Source organism: Carassius gibelio, chromosome B16, assembly GCF_023724105.1.
Source record: "Carassius gibelio isolate Cgi1373 ecotype wild population from Czech Republic chromosome B16, carGib1.2-hapl.c, whole genome shotgun sequence".
Classification (NCBI taxonomy): domain Eukaryota; kingdom Metazoa; phylum Chordata; class Actinopteri; order Cypriniformes; family Cyprinidae; genus Carassius; species Carassius gibelio.
Genome location: NC_068411.1, coordinates 8,784,639 through 8,807,380, shown reverse-complemented (window position 1 = coordinate 8,807,380; position 22,742 = coordinate 8,784,639). Strand labels below are relative to the sequence as shown.

The 22,742-nt window shown below is 40.5% G+C and overlaps 1 protein-coding gene across 2 annotated transcripts in view; it reads left to right on the top strand.

Moving 5' to 3' along the window:
• The window catches only part of LOC127975434 (ADAMTS-like protein 4), a 164,893-nt gene that overhangs the window by 29,651 nt on the left and 112,500 nt on the right, over positions 1-22,742 (top strand). For both annotated transcript variants that reach the window (XR_008157524.1, XM_052579481.1), the window contains exons 6-14: positions 5,680-5,819; positions 7,143-7,347; positions 10,913-11,100; positions 11,916-12,042; positions 13,317-13,589; positions 14,991-15,120; positions 15,569-15,773; positions 20,730-20,903; positions 20,992-21,162. Coding sequence is in view for 1 of the 2 variants with exons in the window: in XM_052579481.1 (XP_052435441.1) it covers positions 5,680-5,819; positions 7,143-7,347; positions 10,913-11,100; positions 11,916-12,042; positions 13,317-13,589; positions 14,991-15,120; positions 15,569-15,773; positions 20,730-20,903; positions 20,992-21,162 (1,613 nt within the window). In the remaining variant the exon portion in view is untranslated. The remainder of the gene's footprint in view (positions 1-5,679; positions 5,820-7,142; positions 7,348-10,912; positions 11,101-11,915; positions 12,043-13,316; positions 13,590-14,990; positions 15,121-15,568; positions 15,774-20,729; positions 20,904-20,991; positions 21,163-22,742) is intronic.

The following is a 22,742-nucleotide window of genomic DNA, read 5'->3' as shown; positions in this document are numbered from 1 at the left end:
ATAACTGTTCTGATCATTGCACATATAATTCATGTTTCACAACCACATTTTCAACATTATATTTATCACTGTGTAATTTGAGACTGAACAGACTTGTTTTTGTGGGTTGTTATTTAAGTGAGGCCGAAGTGTGTGAATAGTTTTCAGGCTCGCGCTCTTCTTCTGACATTCCAGCTCTTTCTTTTGGTCTGTCTGTATATCCCTCTTTCCCTGAACGGATTCCTCTCTCATCCTGTGCTGTTCTTTCTTTCTTTCTCTCGTCATCCCTCTGTCTTCCTGTGTCGTGCACCGCTTGTCTCTCTGAGTTTATTTAGAGACAGCGATAGCGGGAAGTATATTTAGTCTGAATAGACTCACTGTCTGCACACCAGAGAGAGAGAGAGAGAGAGAGAAAGAGAAAGAAAGAGAGGAGAAATTATGATATTTCTTCTAGGTTCTTGCTTTTGCCCTTCTTTAAAATGGGCCTATTTTGTCCATTATTTTTATAACTTTTATTGACGTTCCTTTTCTCATGCATTTCCCTCTCTGTCTGTCTCTGTGACCGTTTCTCTCTCTCTCTGCCTTTGTCTCCATCATAATCTCTCAAAGATAACTGTGACTGAACGGGAAAGGCTTGGAATCTTTCACTCTTTTGTCAGTGTCAGCTGATTCTGATAGACGGACTGAGAGAGAGAGAGAGAGAGAGAGAGAGAGAGAGAGAGAGAGAGAGAGAGAGAGAGAGAGAGAGGGGAGAGAGTCTCACATAACCTGACCTTTGACTGACCGGATAAAGTCGGCTACACATTACAGCATTTTCTGGAAGAACCGCCCACTTCGACGTATAGAGAACTGATGTGTTTGTTTTGTGCTTAGGAGCGGGGTTATTTAAAGTAGATCATGACACATAATACACCAGCATAAAAACAATGTATTTAAATAATGTCACAGTGGTTGTTTATTTTCCCCCGGTGTCCACCAATTTCACTATTAGTGTTTTATATTTTTTATTATTTATGTGTTAGTATAATATTCATTCATATTTTATATTAGAACTTATTTTTATATGTTTAGCTTTTATTTTTTTTTATTTTACTTTATTTATTAACTTGGCTACATGCTTTTTAAGCTTGTAAGATGTTTTATTTTAGGATTATTTATGTGCTATTGTAGTAATCATTAATATTTTGTGTAAGCAAGGTAAGGCAAGTGTATTTATATAGCACATTTCGTACACAATGGTAATTCAAAGTGCTTAACATAAAAGAAAGTAAAATAGTCGTGAAGAAAAATAATACAAAAATAAAAACAAACAATTTTAAAACTTTGGAAATTATTTAAAAATTGACTTATTTAAAATGTATTTAAAAAAGTTAAAAATAGAAAATGATTTTACATAAAATACAGCGAATACGTAAAATACAGTGCAGTTTTGAGTCTATATTTGAATGTGACTAGTGTTTTAGCACATCTGATCTCTTCTGGAAGCTGATTCCAGCGTTTATTTTATTTTTTATTTGAGTTTTAATTAAGTTTTAGTCATTTGATTACATGCTATTGTCAATTTTACATGTTTTTTTTATAGGTTTTTTTTTTTTTTAGATTTACTTTAGAATATAAATATTTTATTTCTGTGATAAAAATTTCTCACCATTGAAAAATAACGTCTCAGGTTACGAATGTAACCATGGTTCCCTGAGTAGGGACATCACTACCGGTGTGACTATAGATAACCACAGGAGGAACATGTCATTCACTTCTTCGTCTGAAGCTTGTATCCGAAGCATGGCAGAAGCTTAAGGACACAGGATCTAATTATCTACTCAGGGAATCATGGTTACATTCATAACCTGAGACGTTCCCTTTCAAGGGAACTTCCAACTGAGTCATCTAGTGGTCACTATGGAGAACAGTATACCCATGCCAACATGCTGAGGGGAGTGCAGGCCAGAATCATGGTGAGCACTAAGTGAAAACTTTACCATTTCAATGTGAGTTGCCCCTGGGACGTCAGACAACTGTTCGTGACATTATCCTTTACTGCCAAAGGCCTAGACTACATACCCAACTTACCTGTTAGGGCCTTGGACCGGGGTATAGCTCAAGGCTTTGAATCAATAAAGATTACTTTAAAGAGATATGGCAAAAAGCTTAGCATTTTAAACTTAGCATTTTGCCTGTCACACAGGGGCTACACCCTGTTTAGATAGGTATCCAAGGATACATAGGTGGAATGACGCCCAAGATGAAATGAGGCTTTTACCAACTCAAGAAATGGCATAAAGCAACCATGCGAAGCCCTCACCATATAGGATTTTAGAAAGAACGCAAAGCACTAGCATGCAAACTTACCATAGTGTGGATTTCAGAAAGTGTGCAAAGACTTCATGTGCGCACTTACCATAACATGGATTTTAAATACTGTTCTGGGGGGGGGGGCTCTCATGGCACTCTGAAAGAGCAGCTCATAGATAAAATGGTGCATCCCAAAACAATATGTTTGAGAGTCATCAACTCGAACTATAGTTATAATGCTGGAGCACTCTGGGGGAAAAAAACAGAGAACTCAATTTCATGTGAGAGGATAACTCTGAATTCAGGAAGAGAGTAGCGCACTCATGCGCAACCCTTTTTGGTAAAAGGGAGCACTGCTAAACTACTACGGGAACTGCCCAAGTAACCCTTCATGTTGAGGGAAGCGATGCTTGAAGCGTATTAACAAAGACACACTGGCTGACTGGAGCCCAAGGAACCAAGGTCTAACCAACTCAAAGAAAGGGAACGAAGCTGAGCGTGTAACCCTTACTGCACAGGATTTCAGAAAGTGCGCAGAGTCTTGAGTGCACACTTACCACTTAACGTGGAGTTTAGAAAGTGCGCAAAGTGTTCAATGTGCACACTCACAACCATATGGATTTTAGAAAGTACACAAAGCTTAGTGTGTGTACTTAAAGCTTCCTAAGTATCGCAGAAATGCCAAACCACACGGGACAGGCAAGCTTAAATTTACTAACCTCTGGTGAGGGAAGCATTACCTGAGACAGCATATACAAGAAGATTCTTGCAAATGCCACCTATACTTCCCACTTAATGCGTCAGTAAGAAGGGATATCGAATTGACCAGGAAGGCCTTCTTTCTTCCCGATATCTGCCAGGTTCAGCCACAAATGTCTCTCCATTACCACCATGGTCGCCATAGACCTGCCCATGGCGGAGACGGCCTGCTTGGTAGCACAGAGAGAGAGATCTGTGGTGCGGCACAGCTCAGCTCCTGATCAGTGGAAAGTCCTTAGCCTTTATTCAGGTCTTTCAGCAGATCAGCCTGATACACTTGAAGCACCACCATCGTGTGCAATGAAGCCACAGCTTGACCTGCTGCTGCGTATGCCTTGCCTTTTAAGCGAGATGTATCCTGAAGGGGCTTAGATGGCAAGGATGGAGATTTAAGAGAGGACATCTCCCCCACAGAGAGATACCTAGCCAGTGTCTCTTCTACAGGGGGCATCTTCTCATAGCCTCGATGTTGGAAAAACTCACATGCTGAAACCGATGGATGCGAGAAGAAAACGGCCTCTTCCATTCCTTTTTTATCTCTGTATGATCAGGCAGAAATGGGAGGCTCACCTGAGCTGGAGGGATATGGTCAGAAAGATAACACTCATCAAAACGACCTCGCAGCGTCACCTTGCTAGCACGCTTCCATGGCATGTCCAACTTTGCCATAGCGTGATCCATTACCTCCAACAGCTCTACATATGCAGGGCAGGAGGATTGAGAAGACTCAGCCTCAGCTTCTTCACCATCCTCAGACATTTCCTACTCTTCCTGGGCCGAACCCAGCAGAACACTAGCCTCTGTATCGGAAAGTGTTAAAGAAATAACATCATCCTCCAGAGGCTCTCTCTCATCCACAGGCGACTCGCACGAAAAGGAAAGTACCTTTCTAAACTCCTCAGCCAAATCTTCCTGTGATACCCACGAGCTCATTCTCCTTCATGCCTCAGTAGCGGCGGGTCCTAAACTCTCTAAAAAAATGCGAGCAGAGCTTTTTCATTGAAAAACGCACAATGCACATAGATTGCTCCCTCAAGGACATTGCGTGTGTGCTCTTCACCCAAACAAACAACGCAAAGATTGTGTGTGTCATCGGATGTCAAATATCAATGACACATATGCACACACCATCTAAACACTTTGCTTGTGGTTGACATGATTGATAGAGAAAGCCACGTTCAAATGCACACTTCAAACAGTCAGTGAAGATGAAGAAGAGGATGATGTGTTCTCCCGGTGCCTATTTATCTGTAGTCACACCGGTAGTGATATCAGGGGCTGTGGCCAGCCAACCTGTTGGTGTTTTTTCAATATATGCTTCAGACATGGTTGATGAAGAGGCATTCCCCACAGCGTCCCCTAGAGGACGTAGTTCGAAATTCCCTTGAAAAGGAACAAGAACTTTCTCTCAAAGAAAACTAGAAAATGCCTCAGAAAACTAAGTTTTGATGACTAATAAAATTTCTTCAAGTCCAGTAAGGTCTTCACTGAATCAGCCCCATCAGACTTATTAAAACCCTGAGTGCTCTTACTGACAGACATCAGCCAATCCGATTAAAGCTTGTCAGATCATGAAAGTTCTCTTTGTGTGCCTCAGATGAACAGACTGTAGTCCAGCTGATACTGAAAATATAGAAAAATTTTCTAGAGAAGCTGGTAGTTGGTTTAGCATCCAGAATGTGCTGGTGCATTCTGGGTCATGGTTAGCTGGTTACTTACTGGCCCAAGATAAAAGAGCCAAAGTCGATCTGATATTCACAGTGTTCCCAGAGTCACAGGAAGCCAGGAGGTAACAGGGAATTTATAACTGTGATTTCCGGGCAAACAGATGAAGTCCTAAAAGGCAAGAATCAAGTGTGTGTTGTATCTTTGTTTGTAAACACCATTAATAATGAGTGTTTCCTGTGTGTGACGGGGGTTTTGATCATGACATTGATTGGCTGTAATTAATAGCTCAGGACTGTGTTGTGTTTGTGTGTGTTGCTCGCATCCGCACCCGAGGGATTTCACGAGGTTCACAAAGAGGACAGATACAACAGAAAAAAAACAAGACGTTTTCAGAAAGTTTCATTTATGAGAGCAGAAGGATCCTTTCTGATCGTGTGTTAATGAAAATCACCATATTACACTCTTTTATGTCCATACAGTGTTATTTTAGTATAATTGATATGCTATTTGTATATTTATTCATATTCTAAATTGTCATTCATTGTTTTATATAAAAAAAAATTAATTTAAGTTTTACTTATTTGCTCTACTTTTGTGATTTTTAGTATTTTTGTTTAGCTTTAATGCATTTTTTCATTTCAGTTTTTTTAGTATTCGTTTTTTTGAATAGTTTTAAATTTTAGTACTTCATCTTAAAAAATATTTCATTTCAGTTAGTTGCCAACCCATATGTGAATGTAATATATGCATGTATATAAAATATACATTAAATATACTGTCATATGAAGTAAGAGCTTATACTGTATATTAATATATTAATTAGGAACAATTTCATATATATCTAGCCCATATAAATATATGTATGTTATAATATACATTTCCATATGGGAAGGCAGGTTTTCTCATTTTTGTTTTTGAAGTTCTACATGCAGATTATGTTTATTATATGTAGCTAACCTCTTTCCAAATGTTCTGTGTCAGTGGGTCTGGAGCAGCAGTGTGAGCTGACCTGTCGACCGGTCGGGTATCGTTTCTACGTGCGACAGGCGGAGAAGGTACGAGATGGAACGCCCTGCGCAAATAACACACCCAACGATGTGTGTGTGGGAGGACGCTGTCTGGTGAGAAAACAGGCTCACACACACCAATATGATAGTAACACCAGCACCGGAAAGAGCCACTGTGATTCATGTCTAAGTCTAAATCTCTTAATTTTGCTTACGTTTTTTTGTAGCTTAAGAGTGATTCAGGAGAGGGAGAAAAAGCCAAAAACGTTCATCTATGTGGAGTTAAGGAACAGACAACTCTTTAAATACTGAACTAAATGAGGGTAATTAATGGGACACACAGTATATATATCACTGTCATACAATACATGTCTGCAACACATTTCTTCGCTCTCTTTGTCTTTTGGCCATTTTCTCCTCTTAAAAGTCGTCCTCCCTACTCTGAACTAGAGGTCTACATGGGTCCAAAAATTCGGAACCCGAAGAGACCCGTAAATGTGCTACACTGAACCGACCCGGACCCGTCTATTATTTTGAAAGTTGGACTCGTGTCCATTCAGAACCGAGAAAAGTCAAAAATTACTACCTGGAACCAACGCGAACCATTTATTCATTATTTAATTTATTTGAAAGCTGGACACAAACCCGGCAGGGAAGACACAGACCCGACTGGACCCGACTGCACATATTTCACAGTAAATTGCTATTAAGAAGTTGAGAAACAAGTTGAGAAAATGAAACTTTTTGTCTTAACTAATGTAAGAAGACTTCTCTCTGTATCTGTACCTTGTAAATGCGACTTTGCAGTTTTGCTTTTTTGTATCTCGAGTCACCTTGCAGAATAATTTAGACTGTTTGCCCATGAATTATAATAACGATTGCTCATCCAGTGCCATGACTGCTGACGTTAGCTTTACAGTCTGAGCAAAAATTTGAGATATAACAACAAAGAAGACGGTTCATTCATATTATTATAAAAATTGAAGCTGTATAGCGTGGTATGAAAAAGGCTATTGTCAAAGGTAAAGTCATTGCATTGTTTTTTGTTTTTTGTTTTCATTACCGACTCACACTTTTCTCATCCTAATTTTAAAAGTTGAAAGTAACAAAACAACACACTCACTGCAGCCGGCTGTTCTCTGAATCCGATCGATTCAGGTATTACACACAATGTTAAACAGACCCGGGTCCTCAGGTTTTTAACCTTTTAAGAGTTAAGATGCTTTGTGAATAACTTTTATCTTAACTAGAATCCACTCTATAATCCTAAGAGGAAGCCCTCACTTTAAAAAATGTTTTATTAGAATTTTGTCACTAGGAGGAACTCTTTGCTCCGAGAGTTTTCCTGAATACAGGTCCTGATGTTTAGTTCTGGAATCTGGCTGCTTCACGCTCCACTGTAATGAAGTGATTGTTTCCTCTGTGTGTTTGTGTCAGAGCGAGGGCTGTGACGGTGTGTTGGGCTCAGGGTTGGTCCGGGATCGCTGTGGCATGTGCGGCGGGGGAGACAGCACCTGTGAGAGGGTCACAGGAAGTTTCCTGAACACCAGCGTCCCACTGGGCTACCACAAGATCCTGAACATCCCACCCGGAGCCACGGCCATCAACATCACTGAGAGACGAGCCAGTCCCAACTATCTGGGTACGAACTCTCTGTGTGTGGACCAAATATCTGCTCTGAAACAGTTTCTGCATTTTTCTCCTTGAGGAAATGACTTAATTGAATCAAATACAAAATAATAATGGAGACGTATAACTGCCTAAAGCCTTGTGTGAGGGTTAGGTTACAGATCAGAAAATGTAATAAGCTCTTTATAAAATGGAAAGTCCCACCATGATAGAAACACAGACGTGTTTGTTATTTATGTGGTCGTTCTTGTTGTGTTTGTCTTTCCTTATGGTGAACAAATGTCCTTACAATAATCAAACCTGACAAAAATTCCTTGTGCGAACATGCCTAGTGGAGAACAGCTTCATAAAGGAACTAAATTTGATCTTATTTCATTAAATTTGGGAGTATTTCCCTATGAAGGCAAGTGCATGAACTATGTGAACACTGGATGCCTTTGCAGCGCAGAATAATTCACTCTGAATTGAAAACCTTATTTTCCTGTAACTTTTTTGTAAAAATATTGTTTTTGAACTTTCAATTAGGATATTTTTACTGTAATGTAAAGTTTTTTTTTTTTGTTTTTTTTTTGGCAGTCCATTATTTGACGTTTTATTTTATTTTTTCAAGACACAGGTGAACTAACTAACATAATCAAGGGGAGACAGAAACTAGGTCAACGAACACATGATCAAAGAAAAACTAAAGGTCATGCGGTTGTGACACAAAGCTATTGTTGCAGCCAAATGTATTAGTTTTTCTTTAATTATATTTATGATTTGGCAAAAACTTGAAATTAATGTTAATCAAAAACATTCCTTCCCCAAAGATAAAACTGTATATTAATCAAATAAAGTAAAAAATAGTATTTATTATGAAGACGATACTTAATAAATTATTCTATATCAAGACATTTTTTAAACACATTTAGAGGACCAAACCTGCATAAATTAAAAGTAAATAAATTTGCAAATAAATAATGTGTGTACAAATACACATATTCTTTTTTAAATACATATTTAAATAATTAAACGTTTGATGAAAGTAGGCAAATAAATAGAATTAACTGGTGGGAAAATGGAAAATGTTTAAGGAAATGCTAAACTCATCTTAACTATGTAAGTCAATTTTATATAGTATACTTTAAAAAAAAAACTGAGCCATATAGAAAGATATTTGCAAGGGACCGTCTCTAAAGTTGCATACAACATTATACACTTTTCTAACTTCAATAGCATTTGAGGAGAATGACATACAGTAGCATAACCAACTAAAGTGTTGATGAAAGTCTCAGTTATAATGCACACCTTTTATGATATAATAATATCATATAATATAAAAAACACTAAAGGTAAAGCTAAAAAACATTTTGTTAATCAATGTTTAATTTTTATTTACTTACTATAAATAAAGACGTGAATGTTTGTTTTGAAAGACATTAATACGCCAAGTCAAGCCAAATACTATTAACTCTATTTTATTTTATTATAATTATTATTATTATTTTGTCCTTTCAGGAGTTTTATTTGCTTTCAACCAAACTGAATTTAGATAATGACACAGTCATTTCACTTTTTTCTGGTAGAGCATTGCGTTAACAAGCGCAAGGTTGGGGGTTCGAATCCCGGAGAACACATGATAGTAGAAAATTGTTAGTCTGAATGCAATGAAAGTCGCTTTGGATAAAAGCGTCTGCTAAATGCATAAGTTTAATTTTTAATTTAATTTAACATTTAAAATTGTAAGTAAAAGAGCAGCCTGAACATTCTTCTAAACTGCTTATTTTTTGTTTGTCAAAAAGGTTTGCCCCATAGGGTGAATAAATGATGACAGAATTTAGTTGGACTAGTTTTAGGAATGATGATAAGCTTAACTTAAAGCAATGGATGTTTGTCCTGACACAAATCATCACATTCACGAGTGCACTCGCATACATCACACAACAGGATCTGTTTGTACCTGCTAATGTGTGATTAGTGTGAATTGTTCATAGTTCCTGGGCTTTACCTCAGCTCAGAGTTCAAACGTTCAGCTCATAAACAACAGCGATCACGAGCGGAGCGATGTTTTGTAATTCTTCACAGCTGCTGTTGATCACTACAGATGATCTAGAGCATGTATGTCTAAATTCAGTTGACCATATCCAATTGTTTGCGCGTGTAGTGTGTTTGGGGCAGCGATGAGTCACTTTCCTGCTGATATTACGTCCATCTTAATATATGCCTGAACATGACTCGGGAATGCACATATTCACAGCTGAGGATGCGTGGGGTTTGGAGGATCTCTCTGGGCTGGATTAGCTAATGCAGGCATGTTTTCATTAGTGAATATGACCCTGAGTCAGACTCATTGACATGTCTGTGTTTGTTTTTCTGCATTCACAGGTCTGTTGCTCTGTGTGTTCTAGTACAGTGTGATTGTGCCCTGGAGGCAGACTGCTGTAGTAGACAAAACACTTACCGGGTTACATGAAAAATCAGCTCTTTTTCTCTCTCTGACATCCTTTTTTTTTGGCTTTTGGCTTTTGGCTTTGCTCTCTCCTCCTGTATCTCTGTTATTCTGTCTGACCCAGTTTTATTGCACCGGAGGTGTTAACTATCACTGTTATTATTGTTTATATTTCCTCTAGCACTGAGTAGTATAGTTCAGTGTGTGTGTGTGTGTGTGTGTCCATCATCCTGCAGTGTTTGCACAAACAGTACCTGCCTTCAGCAGAGCCCTGGAAACCACCAACAATTCTCCAGCATCACTGCAAACAGTTTTGCACAAGTGTACATAAAAGATCATTTGCACAAGCTAAGCTTTTCAGAAAATGAAACTTTTTTTTTAAATATATATATATCAATATTTCGCAAGTTTATGGGTCAGTAGTTTGGTTAGTGATACTGATTTAAGTATCAGTTTTGATCTAGTTCAGGTGTCATCTAGTTGAGGAGTCATGCTTGTGTAAGTGTCTATATTTCTCTAGTTCGGATGTCAGTAGTTTGGGAAGTAATGGTAATATAATTATCAGCGTTTGTTTAATCATTAGTATTTAAGTAGTCAGTAAGTGTCTTGCGTGTCAGTATTTAATTCTTTATCTGTTTAATTACACTTGTGTAAGTATCATTGCTGATGTAGTATTTGCATTGATCTTGTTTAGGTGTCAGTCATTTAAAGTGTAATAATCGCTGTGAATGGTACAGCTCTGATCATCAGGACTCAGAAGAATTTGATGAATACTGATGAGTTTGAATGCCATTATTGTTGTCTAGGGCAAATCTGAGCACAGTTTGAGATTTACATTTGTTCTCAATGTAATGATGTGTTGTGAAAACTGAGATATGAAAGAGTAAACTTCAGTTTGTGCTGCATCCTTGCTTTTTCATTCATCTTTATTTGACACTCTTGTTATGCACTTCTTAGAGTTCCTGGTTGCATGTGATGTATGATTTTGGTAGGAAAGTCATAAAAAGTTAATCACAATCAGAACTGAGATCTGTAATTACAGACAGCTAAAAACAGCTGTATGAATCTCAAAAACTCTTTTTAAGATCATACCCCGCTCTGTATGTTGTGATTGTGATCAGCTCATTAAAGCACGTGTTTGTGTCTGCAGCCCTGCGCAGTGGAACGGGTCAGTCAGTGGTGAACGGACGCTGGGCGGTCGATCCTCCAGGAGAGTATCAGGCTGGAGGAACCACCTTCCTGTACAGCCGACCCAAATCTGGGCCTCAAGAGCAGGGAGAAGAGAGAGGAGAAACCCTCAGCGCTCCTGGACCCACAACAGCCCAGCTGCAGCTATACGTAAGCACACACACACACACACACACACACACACACGTGTTCATGTATTATATTAGAATAATGTGGAAAGAGGTAGACAGATTTGGCTTTTGTTTGATGGAGCACAAACTCTGAACTGGGAGATTTTACAGCAGGATTGGATGGAAGGAATAATTACTTTGTTTATTCATGACTATTGTGTTTACCAATGATGATATTATAAGATATTTCCTAACTCGTGTTAGAAACTCTGTAATTGTCATGTAACAGATTATATCATGAAACAACATGAGACAATACCAGAAAGTATTTTAAATTAATAAAAAAACACACATTATCAGTATTTGTCAGGTACCAGTTCTAGCTAAACATCAGTATTGGTCAGTTATCAGTACTTTAGTCATTCTAGACATAAGTGTCAGTATTTGTCTAATTTAGGTAGCAATAGTAATCAATCAAACAAGTTTATTTAACTATCAGTATTGGTCTAGTTTAGGTGTCAGTGGTTTTGATAGTTTGATGATACTAGTTTACGCTTCAGTGTTGGTCTAGTTTGGGTGCAGCATGGATAGCACAGCTCTGATGATTTCGTTTTGGAAGAATTTGATGAAAAACGATGAGTTCATAATTCATACTTCAGCTTTAAGTTCATTCAGATGTTATGAGAAAGACTGTACACATACTGTGGTGTGTGTGAGTGTGTAGGAATGTGTTCTGAGTGTCTGTGCATCAGTGAAATACAGCCGATGCTAACTGGAATGCGGTCATGGAGTCAGACGTTACCATATGCTGGAGTTTATTAACCTGTTTTTTGCTGTCTCTTTCTCTCGCTGTAGATTATTTTCCACAGGCAGAATCCAGGCATAGACTATGAATATTACATCCCAGTGGAGAAACAGAGGGACGGAGAGAGAGAAGTGCACAGAGAGAGAGACCGAGGACGGGGAGCGCTCCGAGAAATCAGTGAGTTTTCCTACAGTCTCCTTGTCACAGAGAATCTCTCTCTCACTCACCGTTTCTATTTTTCTCTCCTGATGATCTTCTCTCTCACTCTAAATTTATAGCGATTATACATGTGTGCCATGCAGATATATTTCACTGAGCAGTCTTCTCTTATTTCTCTCATCACTTATTTGCCACCACTAAAACCTTCCAAGGTCATTACAGGAAAACGTGTGTGTGTGTGTGTGTGTAAAATGAGCAACAGAAAATGATACTTAACAGAGGTTTTATGAGAATGGGATCGCAGTGAGAGTGTGTGACATGAGGCAAAAAGCATGAATTAGGCTTTAATTCTGTGCCAGGCTTGCTAAAAACTGGCTAGGACACCAGCTAAATCAGCTTAAACCAGCTAATACCAGCACACCACAGGCTGGTTTAAACTGCTCTTTTCAGCTTGGAATTAAAACCTAGTGAGACTGTCTTGCTTCTGTTCCCTACACAGACAGCAAGGTAACCTTCTGAAGCAGCATCCCAACTAAAAGAGAACATCATCAGTGAAATTTTATTTATTTCTGATGATGCATGTTGCTAAGAAAACAGAATTTCCTAAAGGATATTCACACATGTAGTAAATTGCCATATAATTTTAATGAGAGTATGAGGATTTCTGATACATGAGCAACAGCAGCTGTTAGCGGTGCACTGGTGCAAAACAAATACTTAACCACATTTTTTGGCACAACATTTCAAAAGAAGTTTGCTTAGTTGCATGGGATGTGCACTCATAGTGTCAAATCTTAAAAAGTGAATTTTTTTTTTAAACTACTTGCAGATAATATAGAAACATTAATTAAATAAAGGTCCACTTAAGTGCACTTAAAACATTTTCATGACTGAACACTTAAGTGCATTACAAATGTGTAATTACAAATTAATTTAAATACATGACATACACTATTCAATAGAAATTGCATTAAGATAAATGTTAGATTACCATAAATGCTTGTCAGTGCATTCAGCAGTAATGCTTTAATCATATTTCAAAGACAATAGAATTATGAAATTACATGTAAATATGTACTTAAGTCCTAGTTAAATAAAAAAAGCACTCAATAGTTCAGCTAACTGTAGCTTAATGCATTAACTATAATGCATTTTTTTATTTCCATTAACATGCAATTAAGTTCTGAAAAACATTACATGTAGTTCTTTTTATTTCTGTATTAAGTAGGCTACTCTTTTTAAAAGACACAGGTAGGCACTAGTTTTTGAGGGCGCTTCTCTCTGTGTTTCAGGTGGCTTCTCAGTGGAAGTGGAGAATCCTATTGCTGCTCCTCCTGTGTCATCTTCTGCCTCCTCACCTCCATTTTCATTCCCTTCCTCCTCATCTTCATCATCGACTTCCTCTGTATCTGATCGATGGCCACAAGAGAGGCCCCGCCCACAGGGCTTAGGACCCAATCGCAACGCTCGAATCCCTCCAAGAACGGACCTCCCATTGGACAATCAGCCTGCGTTCGTGTGGCGAAGGGGTGCACTGACAGAATGCACTGCTACCTGCGGAAAAGGTCAGAGAATTATCAAAAATGTTACAATCAGCAAATGATTTCTGAAGATCATGTGACACTGAAGACAAAATGTTTACCAAAAAAATCTTACTGACTACATATTCTGTATTGTGAATGTTGGCTCTCATTGTAAATCCATGGTTCAACTCAGCATGGGTTGTGCTTTAGATTCTACAGCAGTTGAATAAAACACATTACTACTTTGAGAGCTCTTCTTAAACCTGTGCTCCAGAGTGGACGTGTTGGATTAATGCTGTGTTTTTGTAATAAGAGAGCTGGAAACACTCAGAGAACATGAACTCATTGCCTACTGACATGAAGAAAGCCAAGCGCCGTGGAACAGGGCGTACATGTGCCGAACTGTTCGGCAGTTTCTCTGTAGGGATGTGTGTTTTTAAGGGGTTTCTCAGTCGCTCACCACTGGTTTTGATTAATCTGATTTGCCGAGTGTGAATTCGCTCTCTGTCACCTCCCAGTGGTGTGTTTAAAGAGCTGCAGACTCACACTGTGCTCTTATGTTAGTGGTGTTTGCTCGGGCAAGCATCACCATTACTATTGCTCAGATTTAGAGTTAGTGATTTAAACAAACACCGAAAGTTATAGTTCACCCAAAATATTTATAAAATGGGCTCATCCTCAGGCCATCCAAGTTAGTTTCCTCATCAGGTTTGGAGAAATGTAGCATTGGATCAGTGTCTCATCAATGGATGCTCTGTAGTGAATGGGTGCCGTCAGAATGAGAGCTGATAAAAACATGACAATAATCCACAGAACTCCAGTCCATCAGTGAACATCTTTAGAAGACAAAAGATGAAACACATCCAGCATTAAGATGTTTTTAACTTCAGATGCATACATAGTAATGCTTCCTCCAGCGCCACCTCTCCTGATTTCTCTCACATCAACATTTGTTTTGGTCTATAAACAGTGCTTGATAAAACACATCAATAATGGATTTGTTTCTTACAAGTACAGCTTTTGGCTTCACAAGACATTAACTGACGGACTGGAGTGCTGTGGATTATTGTGATGTTTTTATCAGCTGTTTGGACTCTCATTCTGACGGCACCCATTCACTGCAGAGCATCCATCCATGAGACACTGATGCAATGCTACATTTCACCAAATCTGATAAAGAAGCAAATGCATCCTGATCTCAGATGACCTGAGGTAGGAAAATGTGAAGATTATTTTTATTCTTTGGTAAACTATTTCTATAAAAGAGAGGGGAAAATACAAGGAATCCGAGCAATATGTAGAGACGAGATGATCACAGAGACTTGATGGTGTAAACTACTACCCAGAATACCTTGCCATTTTTCACCTCTTACCTCTAAAAATGCTGTACTATGTGTGTTTGCTTGTTTATGGATGTGTGCATATGTGTTTGTGTGTATTCAGGCTCTCAGTACAGAGAGATTGTGTGTGTGAGTCGACACACAGAACAGGAAGTCCATGAGAGGAGGTGTGACTCTGCAACCAAACCTGCGTCGGAGGAGGAACCGTGTAACGTTCATCCCTGTCCACCGTTGTGAGTTACTCTGTGTGTGTGATTGGGATTTTTTGTATAGGAATTCATCATTTTATTTAGCATTTATGCAATAATTTGATAAAAGGGACAGTAAAGAAGCAGCAAAACTGTTTTTGACATTGATAATATTGTTTCTTGAGCAGTAAATCATTATATTTTCATGATTTCTGAAGATCATGTGACACTGGAGACTGGAGGAATGATGCTGAAAATACAGCGGAGCATCACAGAAAGAAATGACATTATATGATATATTCAGCTAATTTAAGTTGTAATAATATTTCCCATTTTACTGTTCTTACTGTATTTTTTTTAATCAAATAAATGCAGTTTTGGTGAGCAGAAAAGGCTAACTTAAAAAACATTTAAAAAAATTTACTGACCCTTAACATTGATGTGTGTGTGTGTGTGTGTGTGCGTGCATGTGTGTGTGTGTGTGTCTGTGTAGCTGGGATATGGGCGTGTGGTCGGAGTGCAGTGTCTCCTGTGGCTGGGGTGTGCAGCAGCGTCACATTCAGTGCAGGCAGAGTTTTGGGAATCGCTCCACCATGGTTCACCCTCAGCGCTGTGCCAGTCTCAGCCGCCCCAACGCCACGCAGCCCTGCCACCCACACGTCTGCTCGCACTGGGAGATCAGCACCAACTGGAGCACGGTAAGACTACACGGTCACTACAGGTTATTTATTTACTGTTATTTAGTATATTTTAGCAGCTATGTTTTTTTTTTTTGTTAGACAGTTTGCATTGTGAACCCTCTCATGAAAGTTGTTATTAAACTCGGGGGGTTTTTTTGATTTTTTTTTTTTTTACCAACATCAGTCCTGGGGTGCGTTTCATGGTCCCCCATGGTCATCCAAAGCGCTTTACAAGTTGTATCACATTCACCCATTCACTCACACACACACGACTGCGGTGTCAGCCATTCAAGGCGCCATCCAGCTCATCGTGAGCAGTTGGGGTTAGGGTTTGCTCAAGGACACTTCGACACAGCCAGGGATTGAACCACCAACCTTCTGGTTTGTAGACAACCTACATGAACCACTGAGCCACTGCCGCCCCATCATTACCAGTGGAGTTCAAGGGAATGAATCTGTGAAAACTGAGATTTGAGCCCTTTAAAGGCTGGTTTGTTTACATACTAAAAGTTTTTTTTTTTATTCGTTTTTTTTTATTTTAGTTGTTTTTACAGTCTGTGGGTGGTGTTGGCGCAGTGGATAAGTCACATGCCTTTGGTGTGAGAGACCTGGGTTCGAATCCACTGTGTATTGTATTGCCTCCCTATGCTCACATGCTACAATTTAATTTAGCCATTTAATTTAATTCTCAATAAAACTGTTTTTATTACTATATTTTAATGTTTCTGTTGTCAGACAACGGAATGAATATTATAATGACTGAAATGCAGTCCACTACATAACCAGCTCTTAAACATTAATCTGCACTAATGAAATCAAATACACATACGATAAAGTCAGGGGTTGTGCTGTGACTGATGTTGGCTATAGTTGCTTGTAAAATAGAGTTAGAAGCAACAAAATATCTTTTTTTTTTAACTGAAAGTGCTGCTCCACTCTGCGCTCGCTGAACACAGCAGATACAGAGAGAGAGGATCGCACTGGGAAAGAGAGACCTCGCGCTCGTGTGGCAGCACCAGAGAGTCTCAGAGACTAAATAATGATTGTCTGAGTTGATAGAATGAGTTGCTAGATTTGTCGCTTGTCGCTTTTTTGGAAAAAAGTTGCTAAATCTAGCGTCAAAGTCTCCAAGTTAGCAACTCCACTACCCAGCGGACCGGAATTGTACTGCCCACTGTTTTAATGGGAAGTAGGAAAATCTGATAGTGTAGGACAAATCGACAGAACACCGGCTTCAACCGTTTCAAGTGTTGATAGGCTATTACTCGTGAGGTGTAACCAATCAGATAGTGTCGTGGGCGGGACATTGAGCAAGTCTGAATATAGAGAGGCTGCGCGTCAGAGCCAGCCAAAGTAGCGCATTTTAAATCAAATTTACTTTAATCAAACCATGGATCCGTGATAAGTTCTGTGATCCATCTCGCCACTAGTGTAGTAGCATTGATCACTTTGAGGGGGGGGGGGGGGGCAGCAAATCGCACTCTGTATATATATATATATATATATATATATATATATAGCACTTGTAAGTCGCTTTGGATAAAAACGTCAGCTGAATGTAAATGTACAGTCCTGGGTAAGTCAGAAACAGCATTAATTGAGAAAATTATGCTTTTTGCCTTAACACAGCCATATATATGTGTGTGTGTGTGTGTATATATATATGTATATATATATATATATATATATTGTCACGGATTTACGCTGCCTGAAGGAATACGGAGTCGAGGATAAACGGAATAAGGTTTTTAATATATCCAACACAGGGGATATCCAACATGGAGCACAGAGGTAGACACACGTAAGTAGCAAATGCAAATGATGAATGAAGACCCGACAAAACAGAACTGAAAGGACAAGGCTTAAGTACAAAGGATAATTGGGGAAACACAGGTGGATGGAATCATTAAATTAACAGGGACATGGAACACATGAGGAAGATAATAGACACACCTGGGAACTAATCACGGAAGACAGAAACTGGGTCACTGGGGCAAAAACATTAAATGAGTCCAGGTGTGTGACAGTACTCCCCCCTCCCGGTAGGTGCGTCCTCGCACCGTAGAAACAACAGAGGGAGGCGTGGGTGGGAACTTGGGAGGAGGTTCCGGTGGAGGACGGACTCCCAGGAGGGGGCCAGCAGACAGGGACCACAGAAGGAGGAGCCAGGGAGGAGACGACGGAGGGAGGAGCCAGGGAGGAGACAGGAGCAGGAGGAGCCAGATGGTCCACCAGAGACCAGCCAGGACGGAGATCCAAGGTGGAGTCGACGGCGGGAGGAGCCATGGTGAAGGAAGGGTCGACGACACCAGGGGGCCGACAGGCGGAGACTGCACCGGTGGGTGAGGAGCCCAAGATGGAGCAGCACAGCCGCAGAGCCAGGGGGACGTCGAGGTTCCGGAGGGCCTAGGTGGAGCAGAAGGCTCAGGCGACCAAGGCGGAGGCAGGGTCCTGGCAGACCGATGTGGAGCCGGAGCGACCGAGGATGGAGGTGGAACCGGAGGGAAGGAGGAGCCTGACAGAGCCGGAGGGATGGAGTGACGAGGTGGAACCAGAGGAGTGGAGTCCCGAGGCGGCGGATGGTCGACGACTGACCAAGGTGGAGCCGGAGGGACGAGGGAGCCCGGTGGAGCAGGTGGGATGACAGGCCACGGTGGAGACGAGGGAGCTAAGAGCCAAGGCGGAGCCGCTGGGTCGAAGGACCGAGGAGGAGTCCAGGGCTCGGAGGCTGGAGGCGGAGACAGGGCCTTAACACGCCAAGGCGGAGCTGGAGACTGGCAGTCCAGCGGCGAACCACCGCGCCCCGATGGCGCGGACTGAGGGTGAGCTGCGGGACTGACTGGCACCAGCAGGGATGGCGAGGAACTGGCTGGTCTAGGAGGAGGAGAGAGGAGAAGGATGGGAGGAAGGACAGGAGGATCAGGACTGGACGGAACCAGCGAAAGAGGAGTAGAGGGACCAGCAGGTTTGAGAGGAGGCGGGAGAGGGAGGCTGGGAGGGAATACAGGAGACACAGAAGATTCAGAGCTGGGCGGAACCAGCGGAGACACAGAAGATTCAGAGCTGGGCGGAACCAGCGGAGACACAGAAGATTCAGAGCTGGGCGGAACCAGCGGAGAAACAGAAGATTCAGAGCTGGGCGGAGCCAGCGGAGATACAGGAAACTCAGGGCTGGGCGTAACCAGCGGAGAAACAGAAAACTCAGGGCTGGGCGTAACCAGCGGAGAAACAGAAAACTCAGGGCTGGGCGTAACCAGCGGAGAAACAGAAAACTCAGGGCTGGGCGTAACCAGCGGAGAAACAGAAAACTCAGGGCTGGGCGTAACCAGCGGAGAAACAGAAGATTCAGGGCTGGGCGTAACCAGCGGAGAAACAGAAAACTCAGGGCTGGGCGGAACCAGCGGAGAAACCGAAAACTCAGGGCTGGGCGGAACCAGCGGAAATGGAGCAGAGGAAATGACTGGAGGAGGTAGGAGTGGGAGACTGAGAGGGTATACAGGGGAATCAGGGCTGGACGGAACCAGCGGGGAAACAGGAATATTAGGGATTACCTCCGTAGACCAGTCCATCAGATCCAGAACTTGCTCCATATGACTTTCAGAGACTGTATACAGCTCACCCTCAGTCGCAGGAGTGTGGGCAGGGCTTTCCTCCACGCCCTCGATCTCCACGAGGACTCCCACGATGCACGGTGTTGCCGGCTCACACACCTGGTCAGTCGTGCTCTCGAGATCCTGTTCCCTGACAGTGGATGGCTCGGGCTCTGCGGCTGCGGTGGGCTCTGGCTCCGTGCGGCGTGATGGTGGCTGGCTGGTCTCTGGGTCGGGAGTGGGGCTGGCGAGGTCCTCTATGGGGCAGACGGTGAGAGGTGACCCATTTCTCGCCAGAGTCCACTCCACGTATGCGGCGAAATCCTCTCGAGGACCATCTTCGGACGACAACGCTCTGCATTTGGAGTTCAGGCTGGTGTTGTAGAAGGTGCAGAGCGCGCCGTCCGGGTAGCTGGTGGCATTAGCTAATAAGGAAAACCATCTGGTGTGGTCCTCGAGAGAGCGTTCTTCCTGCTTCAGCAGAAGGATGAGGAATTCGGGACGATAGAGGGGATCCATAGAAACACTAAGAAAAGAAAAGACTTTGAAAACACAAAAACAAAACGGAGGGAAGAACACGCAGTTTTCTATTTTCTCTTATTAGGTCGGGTCTTCTGTCACGGTCTTACGCTGCCTGAAGGAATACGGAGTCGAGGATAAACGGAATAAGGTTTTTAATATATCCAACACAGGGGATATCCAACATGGAGCACAGAGGTAGACACACGTAAGTAGCAAATGCAAATGATGAATGAAGACCCGACAAAACAGAACTGAAAGGACAAGGCTTAAGTACAAAGGATAATTGGGGAAACACAGGTGGATGGAATCATTAAATTAACAGGGACATGGAACACATGAGGAAGATAATAGACACACCTGGGAACTAATCACGGAAGACAGAAACTGGGTCACTGGGGCAAAAACATTAAATGAGTCCAGGTGTGTGACATATATATGCAAACTGCACAAACGTCCCTAAGAATACATAAAGCTTAAGGCCACCACAAGCATTGCATTTTTAAGATTAAAATGAGTCTGAAAATTTGAGACCCCTGTATTGTTCATATTGCTCTCTTTGAAGCTGTTTCTTGAGTTAATGCCGCTTTTAAAAAGTGTTTGGTCTGTGTCGGATGAATCCAAAATCAGGACTTCCTCAAGACTGATTAGTTAGTTGGCGAGTTAATAAGCCAATCTACTGACTAGCTGATTTAGAAAATGTGGTTTTGCTCTAGTCTGCAAGTGTGTGTGTGTATAAGTCTGGTCACATAGCCGATTTTGATCATTCTCTCTCTCTTTGTGTGTGTGTGTGTGTCTGTGTGTGTGTGTGTGTGTGTGTGTGTGTGTGTGTGTGTGTGTGTGTGAACGTGTCTGTTTCCCACAGTGCTCAGTGGATTGTGGACTGGGAAAGAGATCCCGGAGCGTGCGCTGTGTCAGTGACCATGGCAACACTGTGAGTGACAGGGAGTGCAGTGACAGGCTCCGCCCACAGCACACAGAGGACTGTCACATGGGTCCTTGTGTCACGAACTGGTACTTCACGGACTGGACAAACACTGTGAGTAGTGACCAGTCAGATTCATGCTTGCACTTGGTTTGCCAAAAGGTGATCTGATTAAACGATTTATTTATGTAAAATAAATCAGTGCTCTGCGACGTGTGGGCCGGGCGTCCAGCGGAGAGAGGTGGTGTGTTTGATCGTCGGGAGAGGAGACAGAGAAGTGAAGTGTGCGGGGGAGAAACCGGCTGATATGAAGGCCTGTAACGGGGGCCCCTGTACACCCACCCACCTCTGGTACACCGGACCCTGGGGACAGGTGAGGGCCGACTGCCTGCAGCTAACATACAGCAAACATAGTGAATAGAAGAACAACTCAAAGAATGAAGTGGAGAATAGAATAGAATAGAATAGAATAGAATGGAAGAACAAGTCAAAGAATGAAGTGGAGAATAGAACAGAATAGAATAGGATAGGATAGGATAGGATAGGATAGAATAGAATAGAATAGAATAGAATAACAAGTCAAAGAATGAAGTGGAGAATAGAACAGAATAGAATAGAATAGAACAAGTCAAAGAATGAAGTGAAGAATAGAATAGAATATAAGAACAAGTCAAAGAATGAAGTGGAGAATAGAACAGAATAGAATAGAATAGAATAGAATAGAATAGAATGGAAGAACAAGTCAAAGAATGAAGTGGAGAATAGAACAGAATAGAATAGAATGGAAGAACAAGTCAAAGAATGAAGTGGAGAATAGAACAGAATAGAATAGAATAGAACAAGTCAAAGAATGAAGTGTAGAATAGAATAGAAGAACAAGTCAAAGAATGAAGTGGAGAATAGAACAGAATAGAATAGAATAGAATAGAATAGAATAGAATAGAATAGAATAGAATGGAAGAACAAGTCAAAGAATGAAGTGGAGAATAGAACAGAATAGAATAGAATGGAAGAACAAGTCAAAGAATGAAGTGGAGAATAGAACAGAATAGAATAGAATAGAAGAACAAGTCAAAGAATGAAGTGGAGAATAGAATAGAATAGAATAGAATAGAATAGAATAGAATGGAAGAACAAGTCAAAGAATGAAGTGGAGAATAGAACAGAATAAAATAGAATAGAATGGAAGAACAAGTCAAAGAATGAAGTGGAGAATAGAATAGAATAGAATGGAAGAACAAGTCAAAGAATGAAGTGAAGAATAGAATAGAACAAGTCAAAGGATGAAGTCTAATAGAATAGAATAGAAAATAAATCAAAATTAAGTAGGACAAAAAATATAATTGACCAATGGAGAATAGAATAAATACACAGAATAAAACTGAACAAAATTTTAATAGAATTGAACAAAATTAAATGTAAAACAATTTATAATAGAATAACTGTGTAGAGCAAACAAGTCAAATAGAATGTTTTTTTATAGAATAATGTAGAACAGAATAACATCAAAGGAAACCTAATAAATGTAAATAGAACTAAATAAAATATTATAGAAAAAGCTGGATGGAATAAAATTGAATAGAATGGAATAATATTGCATAGAGTACAGATAAATAGAATGGAAAGAATAAATGTAGAACAATTCAACATTGTTCAATAAAGTTAAAATAATTAACATTCTAAATAAAAAAATAACATTCTAAAAATAGAATAGTGAAGAATATAATATCAAATTAAACTGATTAAAATTCAACAGAACAAAATTAAATGCAAGCATTGAACAATGCATAATAGAATAAGTTTTATAGAACTAAATGAATTTAGAATGATGACTAGATTAGCATAAAGATTAATAGAATAATGTAGAATATACAATTAGAATAAAGTTTAAATAATTCCATTAGAACATTCAACAACAGTGTAGAATAGTGCAGAATAGAAAATAATCAAAGA